At 44.0% G+C, this 14,325-nt stretch overlaps 1 protein-coding gene across 1 annotated transcript in view; it reads right to left on the bottom strand.

The window, feature by feature from the left end:
- Positions 1–796: 796 nt before the first annotated feature.
- The window catches only part of LOC121272648 (tumor protein p63-regulated gene 1-like protein), a 121,011-nt gene continuing 107,482 nt past the window's right edge, over positions 797–14,325 (bottom strand). Inside the window, exons 4-5 of the mRNA XM_041179352.1 lie at positions 8,696–8,849; positions 797–1,622 (exon numbers count right to left, since the gene is read on the bottom strand). Coding sequence (XP_041035286.1) covers positions 1,428–1,622; positions 8,696–8,849 — 349 coding nt within the window. The 3' untranslated portion in view covers positions 797–1,427. The remainder of the gene's footprint in view (positions 1,623–8,695; positions 8,850–14,325) is intronic.

Genomic DNA, 14,325 nt, shown 5'->3' on the forward strand with positions numbered 1-14,325 from the left:
TGGTTGTGATGCCACCGGGAAGGTTATCTCTCAGGGTGGGAGTTCAGTTTGTGGGTGATAGTCTGACTTGGATTGCCACAGTTACAGTCTGGCTCTTCCTCACATTCAAAAGAACTTAACTGGTTGTAAGGTGTTTTGGGATATCCTGCAAGGCACTATACAAATGCAATCTGTTCTCTCTTTTAGTGCTGCCCTGGAAATTTTAGCCTAAGTTCTGTGCTTCATTCTTTGGAATGGGATTTAAACTTCTAACTCAGAGGAGATAGTGCTATCCACTAAGCCAATAACAACACCTTAAGTATCTAAGATAAAAGCAAAATACTGTGGATGTTGGAAATATGAAGAAGAGTCATATGGACTCAAAAAGTTAACTTTGTTTTTTTTCCCTCCACAGATGCTGTTGGACCTGCTGAGTTTTTCTAGCATTTTCCGTTTTTGTTGTCTTAAAAACCTGGACCATTCACCTATAGTCAGGCATTCTTTAATACTGCTCTAAAGCTGCCAAGAGTAGTGATAATTCAGAATGAAAATGGGAACTTTTGGCCTGATCTTTTCAGTTGGTGGGTGGGCTCGGCGGGAGTGGGCAGGGGGAGGAGAGAGATTTGGGGCCAGTGCTCTTTCATGCATGCACGCGGAAGAGCGCACAGATCTCCCTGAGGCAAAGTGCTGCCTCAGGGAGATCAGTGTTACTTTTAAAGAGATAACAAACAAGGGCCAGGATTTTCCCCTCGGCGATTTGTTAACCCCCAGTTCCTCAAAAACTGAGCCTGTGACAATGTGAAACACGCAGGCAAGATCATAGATTCCTCTTTTATTCAGCCCTGTCCAGAAATACATTCATTAGTCAAAGACATTAAAAAGTCACAACCTACAGAGACAGCACACTGACAATAAATTAAGAATCAGATGGTTGAGACATGAAGGACTGCTGTAAAAAAATCCTTTAGGGATTCAGGCAGAGTTAAGAGAATCATACAAGAAATGTATCCACAGTACGTTGTTTTAACAGAAGCTTTTGTAAATGTCTTGGTACTGACACACTAATACACCCAGGAATAAAGCAACATAAAATAATAAACCACAAGAAATGGCTCAGCTCTTTATCAATGTTATTTTAACTCTTGTGTCGTGTTACTGTCTTAGGACATCTGTATTTGTCTGTCTAATATTCTCAATCATCTCCTATTTATAGAATTGTGTGATTCGATAGGATTCCGCACTCACTTTATAGAGTAAAATCGGTAGTTTTAATGATTGTTTCGATAAGAACTTCATGTGCCATGATGTCAGTGGTTTTGGGGCTTTGATATGTGTTCTCAAAATTTCAACCAATTTAATTATAAACCAGATCAGAATGAAGAAACAATCACAAGATGAAAAGGAAACCTTCAAAATTAAATACACACACAAAAGGAAATACAATCAGACTAGAAACCCACAGAGCCCCGAGCCAGTGAATACCCCAGCTTGTTCTGGTTGCTGATGAGAGACACAACCCCAACATAACTATCAATGGGGATTGGATAATCCAATACAAGCGCTCCATTAGCCCTGCCAGGAACTGGCTCCATTTGATAGGCTCTTTGGACAGCCAGAGCAAGCTCTGCTTTGAAGCTTTCAAGCTGCAAAAAAGAGATTTGAGAAAAGATTAGCCAGGAGAACAAATCATTGAGAACATACATGTATAAACCTCCACTGATCAGGAACAGATATTGAAAAAAGGGTGCGATAATACAGTGTTTATGTTGTTTCTGATGAATGATCATTGACATGAAACATTAACTCTGTTTCTCTCTCCACAGATGCTGCCAGACCTGCTGATTATTTCCAGCATTTTCTGTTTTTATTATACTTGTAGTTATGTTACTGGACTAGGAATATAGAAGCCTAGATTAATATCTGGAGACACTGATTTAAATCTCACCACAGTAGCTGGGGAATTTAAGTTCAATTCATTAAATAAGTCAGAAATTAAGAGTTAGTATTAGTGCTGGTGACCATTGTTGTAAAAATCCATCTGCTTCACTAATGTCCTTCAGGGCAAGAAATCTGCCATCCTTACCCATCTGGCCTACATGTGACTCCAGGTCACAGCAATGTGATTGGCTCTCAACTGCCCTCTGAAATGGCCGAGCAAGACACCAGGTTGTATCAGAATCACAACAATTGCAGTGGTTTAAGAAGGTGGTATATTCTCAAGGGCAATTAAAGATGGACAGTGAATGCTGGCCTTGCCAGTGACACTCACATCCACTGAATGAATGAAGATATTCGACAGGATACCACTGACCAAGACCAACATGTTCCCATTGTACACCAAGTGTGTACAAGGTCCCACTACAGCAAGTATGCCACATGTACAAGGTTTTATTAAACATCAAGAAAACATCTCCAGGATTCTATTGAACACCAACAGCATGCTACCAGTTTGTACCAAGTGAAACCAGGCTGGTAGCAGATGCTGACCAGAAGTGACCAGCTGACATATTTACTGTCCAGTTCAATCAATGGACTAAAAACCTGACAATTTTCAGCCTTCCAGAATCTCCAAATAGAAGAATCTCAACCAAGGTCCAGTGTAAAACCATGAGAAATCCATGTCAGCATTCTAGCCCAATAGGATTCCAACAGGAAGCTCCTCAACTTTCAGTCAACAATCGACTCCCAGATTCACCCCACCCTGGACCCCAATCAATTCAAGTTTACCTGCAGTGAATCCCCTGATTCATTTCTAATCCGATTTTCATTTCAGTTCAACTCAAAAGTAAAAGTGTAAATTCACCCCTAAGAGTTGGCAAACACAAGACAAACCATGAAAGCTGGACTGAAGGGTTTGTCACTTGTACGTGAAACACAAATCCACCCTAGCCCAAACAAGCAAAGCTGATTTTTAGCCAATAATTATTTTCTTCTGAGGAAAACACCCTTTAAAAACTGAAGGAAGCTTTGATCAGGTTACTGACCAAACATTAACATTACGCAAAACTTGGCTTCTCTTCCTGCTTAATGACAGTACTGATTGTTTACACTCATGACAGCTACACTCTGCACCTTAGCCCACCAGCAAAGACTATCCTATACTCCTAAAGGGTACTGCTTTGTCAGAGGGTGAGTCCTGAGGGAGTGCTGCACTATTGCACGGTCAGTACTGAGGGAGTGCTGCACTGTCAGAGGAGGCGGTACTGATGGAGCACTACACTGTCAAGGGGTCAGTACTGAGGGAGTTCTATGAATTACCGACTGGTTAGCTTAACATCAGTAGTAGGGAAAATGCTAGAGTCTATTATAAAGGATGTGATAACAGGACACTTATAAAGTATCAAAGGGCTTAGAGAGAGTCAACATGGATTTATGAAAGGGAAATCGTGTTTGATAAACCTAATGGAGTTTTTTGAGGACATATCTAGCAGAATAGATAAGGGAGAACCAGTAGATGTGCTGCATTTGGACTTTAAGAAAGCTTTTGATAAAGTCTCACATAAGAGGTTAGTGTGAAAAATTAAAGCATGTGGGATTGGGGTAATATATTGGCATGGATTGAGAATTGGTTACCAGAGAGAAACAGAGAGTAGGAACAAATGGGTCTTTTTGGGAGTGGCAGGTGGTGACTAGTGGGGTACCGCAGGGATCAGTGCTATTCACAATATATGTCAATGATTTGGATGAGGGAACCAAATGTAATATTTCCAAGTTTGCTGATGACGCAAAACTTGGTGGGAATGTGAGTGGTGAGGAGGGTGTTAAGAGGCTTCAAGGTGATTTAGACAGGTTGAGTGAGTGGGCGAATACAAGGCAGATGCAGTATAACGTGGATAATTGTGAAGTTATCCACTTTAGTAGGAGAAACAGAATAGCAGAGTATTATTTAAATGGTGATAGATTGGGAAATGTTGTTATACAAAGGGACCTGGATGTCCTTATACACCAGTCACTGAAAGCAAGCATGCAGGTGCAGCAAGCAGTTAAGAAGGCAAATGGTATGTTGGCCTTCATTGTGAGAGGACTTGAGTACAGGAGCAAGGATGTCTTACTGCAGCTGTACAGGGCCTTGGTGAGACCACACCTGGAGTATTATGTGCAGTTTTGGTCGTCTTACCTAAGAAAGGATATACTTGTCATAGAGGGAGTGCAGCGAAAGTTCACCAGACTGATTCCTGGGATGGCAGGATTGTTGTATGAGGAAAGATTGGGCCAACTAGGCCTGTATTCCATGGAGTTTAGAAGAATGAGAGGAGAACTCATTGAAACATATAAAATTCTGACAGGGCTGGACAGATTGGATGCAGGGATGATGTTTCCTCTGGCTGTGGGGTCTAGAACAAGGGGTCACAATCTCAGGATATGGGGTAGACCATTTAGGACTGGGATGAGGAGAAAGCTCTTCACTCAGAGGTTGGTGAACCTGTGGAATTCTGTGCAGACCAAGTCACTGAATATATTTAAGAAGGAAATAGATAGATTTCTAGGCACTGAAGGCATCTAGGGGAATGGGGAGGCATCGTGAGTATGGTATTGAGATAAAGGATCAGCCATGATCATATTGAATGGTGGAGCAGGCTCGAAGGGCCGAATGGCCTCCTCCTGCTCCTAGTTTCTATGTTTCTTTGAATTGAAAGCTAGTCTCAGTAATGATGACCATGAATCTGTTGGATTGTTGTAAGAACCCATGTGGTTCATTAATGTCCTTTTGGGAAGGAAATCTGCCACCTTTACCTGGTCTGGTTTATATGTGGTTGACTCTTAACTGACCACTGAATTGGCAGAGCCAAGTGACTCAGTTGACTCAGGGGGAATTAGAATTGGACAATAAGGTGCCAGTGATGCCCACATCGCATGAGTGGAAAAGAAAAGAGTTGGAATTCACCTACTCTGTTCTTAGGCTTTGCTTTAGTTATTGTAATTAACCATGAGAATTGGGGGTGGTGCGCTCACTGGCTGGGGGAGGGGGAAATTCCAGGATTTCATGAAGAGGGTGAATGAAATAAGCAATGCCCCCACTAGTTCTGAAGACTGAGATATAATTGAGTTTAATTGGGATGAACTCACATGGAAAGGGTCTGTTCTTCTACAGGTGTCTTATTAAAACACTAACGGCCCGGGGCATTGCCTGAACTGAAGGAAAGTGAGCCAGTTCTTTTCAATGTTGTGAGAACCAAATCTGGTTTAGTGACTGTACACCAATAAAAACGTAAGACAGAGATTAAGCATCATCATTTCATTAAAGTTTATCTGCCTGAGGGAAATGTGAGCACAGGTTTAAATTGTGGGAACGACAGTAATTAACAGCTAAGTAATCAGTATAAAGGTTTGGCTCTTCTTGAGGTGACAGTTTGTACAAACTATTGTTGGTCAAGTGTCTGTAGAACATGACAATTCAGGCTAAGGAACACTGCTGTTTTGTGCAGAGTTAAGACTAAAATGGAGAGTGGCTAATTGTGAAGAGGACGGCAAGAGATCTCAGGAGAACAGGGAGGTGGATGGACTTTAATGTGCTGGATACATATGGGGGGGACACATTCTGAAGTGAAGGAGAGAATAAATAATAAATAGCAAAACTTCAAAAGGACATAAGTCCTTAAAAGTGAGAGGACAGAGTATTAATGCAGAGGTAAGGCTAATCTGTACAAAGCATCGGTCAGTCAGCGGTGAGAGGCTGAACATTTATGAAGGGCCATGGAGATGCAACAAGAGAGAGTCACTGAAATAATCCTAAGGATCAGAGGTTTCAGTTATCAACAGAGACCAGGGAAAATGAGGCTCCTGTGATTAGAGTGAAGGTTAAGTGAAAGTTAGATGAAAGTATTAAAAATTATGAAGAGTTTTTTGAGAAAAAATAAACATTTCCACTGGCCAGTGAATCAGTAAATTTAGAAAAATGAAAAAAACAGGAGACTTTAAGTGATTTTTTTTAACACCATCTGTTAAAAATTCATTTTTGGGATATGGCTGACATTTATTGCTCATGTCCAGTTGCCCCCAGTAAATGGTGTTACAACTGATGGGTTTGCTTGGCCATTTCAGAGGGCAGTTAAGGGTCAACCACACTGGTGTAGGGCTGAGTCACAAAGCAGATAAGTTTGGCAGATTTCCTTCCTAAAAGGAAGAAGCCTGGGTTTGTTGGCAACAGTGTTCTGAATATTAATGTTAATAGGACCCATACCAGTCGGTGAAGTCAAAACTAAGACCCAGAGCATTTCCTTGCTGAGGGAGTTTATTGATTTTGTTCAGTGTTAACTCTCCATATCATACCAGTGTCCCAGCTATCCCCTATTAATACGTGTTCAAATACCCACCACTTATTTTCCATAACAATGTAATTGACATTAACAAACCTCAACAATGTAATTGACACTAACAATTAATCTTTAATTCCTGAAGAATTATCCTGGAAAATTGACAATAATAACCTGACACAACAAGAGAGAATGGTTAGGGTAAGGGGGTGAGTTGTGAGCGCTACACTTGATTCACTTTCGGCTCTCCCTAGTGCAGTCTTGTTGGAGAACAGAATCCATGAGGTCACTGAATGCTCTCAGCTGGACCTTGTCAGTAACTCCAGGTAGGCCATAGGTTATATGGCAGAATTCAGCATGGGTCAGATCCTCCACAAAGTAAAACAAGTCACGTAATTCTATTGAATTCTTCAAACAGAGATCAGCCAACAAAGAGTAATTGTGGTTTGTTTGATCAGCTCATCATTTTATTACCCATTTATGGGATGTGGGTGTCACTGGCTGGGCCAGCATTTATTGCCCATCCCTAGTTGCCCTTGAGAAGTTGGTGGTGAGCTGCCTTCTTGAGCTGCTGCAGTCCATGTGGTGTAGGTACACCCACAGTGCTGTTAGGGAGGGAGTTCCAGGATTTTGACCCAGTAACAGTGAAGGAATGGTGATATATTTCCAAGTCAGGATGATGAGTAACTTGGAGGGGAACTTGCAGATGGTGGTGTTCCCATGTGTCTGCTGCCCTTGTCCTTCTAGTTGGTAGAGGTTGGGGGTTTGGAAGGTGCTGTTGAAGGAGCCTTGGTGAGCTCCTGCAGTGCATCTTGTAGATGGTAGACACTGCTGCTTCTGTGTGTCGGAGGTGGAGGGAGAAGACATTGAATGTTTGTGGATGTGGTGACAATGAAGCGGAGCTGCTTTGTCCTGGATGGTGTCGAGCTTCTTGAGTGTTGTGGGAGCTGCACTCATCCAGGCAAGTAGGGAGTATTCCATCACACTCCTGACTTGTGCCTTGTAGATGGTGGACAGGCTTTATCCATTTATCCATGTTAAATAAAGAACTCATAGAATCACAGATCAAAGAAGGTGTACATTCAGCCCATTGAGATCCTGTGTTGGCTCTTTGTAAGAGTGATCCAATTAGCCCCACTTCCCTGCTCTTTCCTCACGGTCCTGCAAATTTCTCTTTTTAAGTATTTTTGTACCAGTTTTGCTGGACTGTATGATGTATTAGGTTTTAAAAGGGAATATTTAGGAAATATTTTTGGTATAATAATCTGACCATAGAATGCTAGACAATTTAGGCAACATTTTTCTAGAGAAAAAAAGTGTGTTTTATGGTTCAGCAAATATGGTCATTCCCTTTTGAAAGTTACTATTGAATCTGCTTCCATCGCCCTTTCATTTGGCAAATTCTAGATCACAACAACTCACTGAAAATAAAGATTGTTATCTTCCATCTGGCTCTCTTAAATCTGTTTTCTTTGGTTATCAACCCTCCTGCCAGAGGCAACATCATTATCTCTGTGACCCAGTTGGTTCAGTACTTGCACTAAGTTCGATAATCACACTGAAATAGTCCCTAATATTGACAGTGTAGTTTGTTTTGGTATTGGTGCTTATATCACACACTCACTGATGTCACATAATAAAATGAATCAGGTTGGATATTGAACAGTCACCATATCTTTGTTAAGGAAAATCAATATCATACATTAATATACATATTCAGTGTCTTTACGGTGACAAACTGGCTCAAGAGCTTTGACAGAGGAGAGCATGGTACAGAACAGCGCACAGGGGGCCAGACAGAGAACTCTGATGCACAGGGATCGAGGGGGGCTTTAGAGAGGCATAACATAGTGAGGGGAGGGGTGACAAGGTGGGGGGAGGGGTGACAAGGTGAGGGGAGGGGTGACAAGGTGGGGGAAGGGGGTTCCAGAGAGTAGGAATGAAATGGCATTTTCTGTGGGGACTCAGAGGGAGTGAGAATACACAGGGGTTGGGAGCCAGAGTCAGGGAATACGATTAATAAATTGCCTGTGTATTGATTTGATGAATGCAGCTTTGGGATCCTGAGAGCAGATTGTTTATCATGGCCTCTTTCTGAGAGTTGGTTCTGTGCAGCACTGATTGGCTATTGGACTTCTCACCCAAGTGGACAATGTTCAGGTGTTGGTTTGAACTGAGAGTGTCACTGGGTTGAGGAGAAAGTGATTCTCTCTACATACAACTTCCGTACATCAGGAGCAGACCGCGGAGTGACTGGCTGGAAGGAAAGACTGTGGGATCATCCTGTGGTGTTGTGCTCAGTACCATACCAGCCAAGGCATGCAGTCATTCCAAGAGCTGGTGAACAGAGTCTGTCTGGCCTCGAGTTCCTCACAGACGCCGGCTGAAAAGGCACATTGGCAATCTTCAAAACTTAGAACAAGAAAATACAACTCTTCCCTCACTTCCAAATTCACTGTTACCTTACAAAGGCTGGTGAACCTTTCATTGGCAGCTATGGCTGGATGTTCAGCGAAGGTTGTGTATGGAATCTCGTCACTCCAAGGATTCCAGCGGGAAATGAAGGATGCCTCCCGCAGCTTGTCCCACTGAAGACGAACTCCTTTACCGTCTCTCCTACAGAAACAAACAGCATCGCAGGCAATTGAACCGACAGCTGGGCACAGACTTAAAGTAATTGGAAAAAGAAGCAAAAGTGATATGAGGAGAAACCGTTTCACACAGCGAGGGGTTCGGGTCTGGAATGCTCTGCCTGAGACTGTGGTGGAGGCAGGTTCAATTGAAGCATTCAGAGGAGAATGAGATAGTTATCTGAAAAGGAAGAATGTGCAGGGTTACGGGGAGAAGGTGGGGGATTGACACTAGGTGAATTGCTTGTTCAAAGAGCTGGTGCAGATACGATGGGCCGAATGGCCTCCTTCTGCATTGTAACAATTCTGTGATTGTGGATAGATGAATAATTAGATTGGTATAGGGAGCAGGTATGTTACTTATTAGCTCAAATTGCGTCAAAATAAAGGACTAGGACAAGACAGTCTCAGAATATCCCAACGTGTTTGACAGCCAACAATTACTCTTAAAATGTAGCCAAACACAACACATCAAGATCCCAGCAACAGCAAATGGATGACTGGCCAGATAATCCATGTTATGGCGTTTGTTGAGGGAGGAATATTGGCAGGACACCGGAAGACCTCATTATTCTTCTTCAAAAAGTGTCATGGGTTCTGTTAAAAACCTGAGATGAGAGACATGGGCTCAGGTTATCTGATCTGAATGGCAGAGGGAATCAAGGGACTGGTGATGGGATCAACGGACTGAGGGAGAAAGCGACGTGTTCAAGATAGCTTTGAATGTCACACACATGTTTCTGGTTTATTTATGCAATAGAAAAGCAGAGGCTGTAACAATAAAGTGTAGCTCTGAGCTGGGCACACTGATTGGCATCTTCCATCTGTGAGAGGTGATGGGGATGCAGCGTCAGAACTTTGGTAAGGTCAGATGAGATCATTTGCATTTCTTTTGATGGCTGAACAAACTGATTCTGAAAGGATAAAGTCTGCATGAAGTTGTCATAGAGCTGTGACACTATTACCTGTGAAACCAGTTCAGTCTGCTGATGATTACTGACATCCTTACTAACATCGGGGCTGGTGCCAAAACTGGGAGAGCTGTCTCACACAAAAGTTAAGCAGCAGCCTGACATAGTCACATTCATGGAATCATACCTTACAGATAATGTCCCAGACACCACCATCACCATCCCTGGGAATGTCCTGTCCCATCAGCAGGACAGACCCAGCAGAGGTGGGGGCACAGTGGTATACAGTCGGGAGAGAGTTGCCCTGGGAATCCTCAACATCAACTCCAGACTCCATGAAGTCTCATGGCATCAGGTCAAACATGGGCAAGGAAACCTCCTGCTAATTACCTTGTACCACCCTCCCTCAGCTGATGAATCAGTGCTCCTCCATGTTGAACATCACTTGGAGGAAGCACTGAGGGTGGCAAGGGTATAGAATGTACTCTGGGTGGGGGACTTCAATGTCCATCACCAAGAGTGGCTCGGTAGCACCACTACTGACCGGGCTGGCCAAGTCCTAAAGGACATAGCTGCTAGACTGGGTCTGCAGCAGGTGGTGAGGGAACCAACAAGAGGGAAAATCATACTTGACCTCATCCTCACCAACCTGCCAGCCGCAGATCCGTCTGTCTGTAGGAGTGACCACTGCACTGTCCTTGTTGAGACAAAGTCCCACCTTCACATTGAGGATACCCTCCATTGTGTTGTGTGGCACTACCACCATGCTAAATGGGATAGATTTCGAACAGATCTAGCAACTCAATACTAGGCATCCATGAGGTGCTGTGGGCCATCAGCAGCAGCAGAATTGTACTCAAACACAATCTGTAACCTCATGGCCCAGCATATCCCCCACTCTACCATTATCATCAAGCCAGAGAATCAACCCTGGTTCAGTGAAGAGTGCAGGAGGGCATGCCAGGAGCAGCACCAGGCATACCTAAAAATGAGGTGCCAACCTGGTGAAGCTATAACACAGGACTACTGCATGGCAAACAGCTTAAGCAGCAAGTGATAGACAGGATTAAGCGATCCCACAACAAACAGATCAGATCTAAGCACTGCAATCCTGCCACATTCAAAGAAAAGAACAAAGAAAAGTACAGCACAGGAACAGGCCCTTCGGCCCTCCAAGCCTGCGCTGATCATATTGCCCGTCAACTAAAACATTTTGCACTTCTGGGGTCCGTATCCCTCTATTCCCATCCTATTCATGTATTTGTCAAGCTGCCTCTTAAACCCCACTATCGTACCTGCTTCCACCACCTCCTCTGGCAGCGAATTCCAGACACTCACTACCCTCTGTGTAAAAAACTTGCCCTGCACATCTCTATAGTTTTCTCCTCTCACCTTAAATCTATGTCCCCTAGTAATTGACTCTTCCACCCTGGGAAAAAGCTTCTGACTATCTACTCTGTCCATGCCACTCATAATTTTGTAAACTTCTATCAAGTCGCCCCTCAATCTCTGTCGCTCTAGTGAGAACAATCTGAGTTTCTCCAACCTCTCCTCATAGCTAATAACCTCCAGACCAGGCAGCATCCTGGTAAACCTCCTCTGCACCCTCTCCAATGCCTCCATATCCTTCTGGTAATGTGGTGACCAGAATTGCACGCAATATTCCAAGTGTGGCCTAACCAAGGTTCTATACAGCTGCAGCATGACTTCCCAGCTTTTATACTCAATACCCATGCCAATGAAGGCAAGCATCCCATATGCCTTCCTGACTACCTTATCCACCTGCGTTGCCATTTTCAGTGACATGTGGACCTGTACACCCAGATCCCTCTGCCCGTCGATGCACTTAAGGGTTCTGCCATTTACTGTATAATTCCTGCCTGTATTAGACCTTCCAAAATGCATTACCTCGCATTTGATCGGATTAAACTCCATCTGCCATTTATCTGCCCAAGTCTCCAACCGATCTATATCCCATTGTATCCTTTGACAATCCTCTTCACTATCTGCAACTCCTCCAACCTTAGTGTTGTCTGCAAACTTACTAATTAGCCCAGTTACATTTTCCTCCAAATCATTTATGTATACCACAAACAGCAAAGGTCCCAGCACTGATCCCTGCGAAACTCCACTAGTCACAGCTCTCCATTCAGAAAAGCACCCTTCCACTGCTACCCTCCGTCTTCTATGACCAAGCCAATTCTGTATCCATCCTGCCAGCTCACCTCTGATCCCGTGCGACTTTACCTTCTGTACCAGTCTGTCATGAGGGACCTTGTCAAAGGCCTTACTGAAATCCACGTATATAACATCCACTGCCCTTCCATCGTCGATCATCTTTGTCACTTCCTCGAAAAACTCGATCAAGTTAGTGAGACACGACCTCCCCTTCACAAAACCATGCTGCCTCTCACTAATATGCCCATTTGCTTCCAAATGGTAGTAAATCCTGTCACAAAGAATCTTCTCCAATAAATTCCCTACCACTGATGTAAGGCTCACCAGCCTGTAGTTTCCTGGATTATCCCTGCTACCCTTCTTAAATTCTCCAGTCTTCTGGGACCTCAACTGTAGCCAGTGAGGATACAAAGATTTCTGTCAAGGCCCCAGAAATCTCCGCCCTTGCCTCCCTCAGTTCTCTGGGGTAGATCCCATCTGGCCCTGGGGACTTATCCACCTTAATATTCTTCAGGATGCCTAACACCTCCTTTTTTTTGATCTCAACATGATCCAGGCTATCTACACACTCTTCCCGAGACAAATCAACCGCTGAGTCCTTCTCTTTGGTGAATACTGATGAGAAGTATTCATTTAGTATCTCTCCCATTTCTTCTGGCTCCACACACAGATTCCCACCCCTGTCCTTGAGTGGGCCTACCCTTTCCCTGGCTACCCTCTTGCTTTTTACATATGTATAAAAGGCCTTGGGATTTTCCTTAATCCTGGTTGCCAGTGACTTTTCATGACCCCTTTTAGCCCTCCTGACTCCTTGCTTAAGTTCCTCCTACTTTCTTTATACTCTCCACGGGCTTCATCTGTTCCCAGCCTTCTAGCCCTTACGAATGCTTCCCTTTTTGACTAATCTCACAATATCCTTGGTTATCCAAGGTTCCTGAAACTTGCCATGCTTATCCTTCATCCTAGCAGGAACATGCCAGTCCTGAATTCTTATCAACTGACGTTTGAAAGCCCCCCACATGTCAGTTGTTGATTTGCCCTCAAACATCCGCCTCCAGTCTAGATTCCTCAGTTCCTGTCTAATATTGTTATAATTAGCCTTCCCCCAATTAAGCACCTTAACCCGAGGACTCCTGTTATCCTTATCCACCAGTACCTTGAAACTTACTAAATTGTGGTCACTTTTCCTGAAATGCTCCCCTACTGAAACTTCGACCACCTGGCCGGGTTCATTCCCTAATACCAGGTCCAGTATTGCCCCTTCCCTAGTTGGACTATCTACATATTGTCTCAGGAAGCCCTCCTGGATACACCTTACAAATTCTGCACCATCCAAATCCCTAGCACTAAGTGATTCCCAGTCAATATAGGGAAAGTTAAAACCACCTACCACAACAACCCTATTGCTCTTACATCTTTCCACAATCTGCCTACATAACTGTTCCCCAGTCTCCCACCGGCAATTGGGAGGCCTATAGTAAACCCCCAACATTGTGACTGCACTCTTCCTTTTCCGGAGCTCTACCCATATTGCCTCGCTGCATGAGCCCAACATCATTGATGGTGGTGCAATTAAACAACTCAATGGAGGAGGAGGCTCCACAAATATCCCCATCCTCATTAATGGGGGAGCCCAGCACATCAGTGCAAAAGATAAGGCTGACACATTTGCTACAATCTTCAGCCAGAAGTGCCGAGTGGATGATCCATCTCAACTCCTCATGAGGTCCCCAGCATCACAGATGCCAGTCTTTAGCCAATTCAATTCACTCCACATGATGTCAAGAAATGGCTGAAGGCACTGGATACTGCAAAGGCTATGGGACCTGATAATATTCTGGCAATAGTGCTGAAGACTTGTGCTCCAGAACTTGCAGAACCTCTAGCCAAGCTGTTCCAGTACAGCTACAACACTGGCATCTACCCGGCTATGTGGAAAATTGCCCAGGTATATCCTGTACACAAAAAGCAGGACAAATCCAACTCAGCCAATAACCGCCCCATCAGCCTACTCTCGATTATCAGTAAAGTAATGGATGGGGTCTCAACAGTGCTATCAAGCGAACTTGCTTAGCAATAACCTGCTCACTGATGCCCAGTTTGGGCTCCGCCAGGACCGCTCAGCTCCTGACCTCAGTACAGCCTTGGTTCAAACATGGACAAAAGAGCTGAACTCCTGAGGTGAGGTGAGAGTGACTGCCCTTGACATCAAGGCAGCATTTGACCGAGTGTGGCATCAAGGAGCACTAGCAAAACTAGAGTCAATGGGAATCAGGAGAAAACTCTCCACTGGTTGGAGTCATACCTAGCACAAAGGAAAATGGTTGTGGTTGTTGGGGGTCAGTCATCTCAGCTCCAGGACATCACTGCAGG

Source organism: Carcharodon carcharias, chromosome 2 (genome assembly GCF_017639515.1).
Source record: "Carcharodon carcharias isolate sCarCar2 chromosome 2, sCarCar2.pri, whole genome shotgun sequence".
NCBI lineage: Eukaryota > Metazoa > Chordata > Chondrichthyes > Lamniformes > Lamnidae > Carcharodon > Carcharodon carcharias.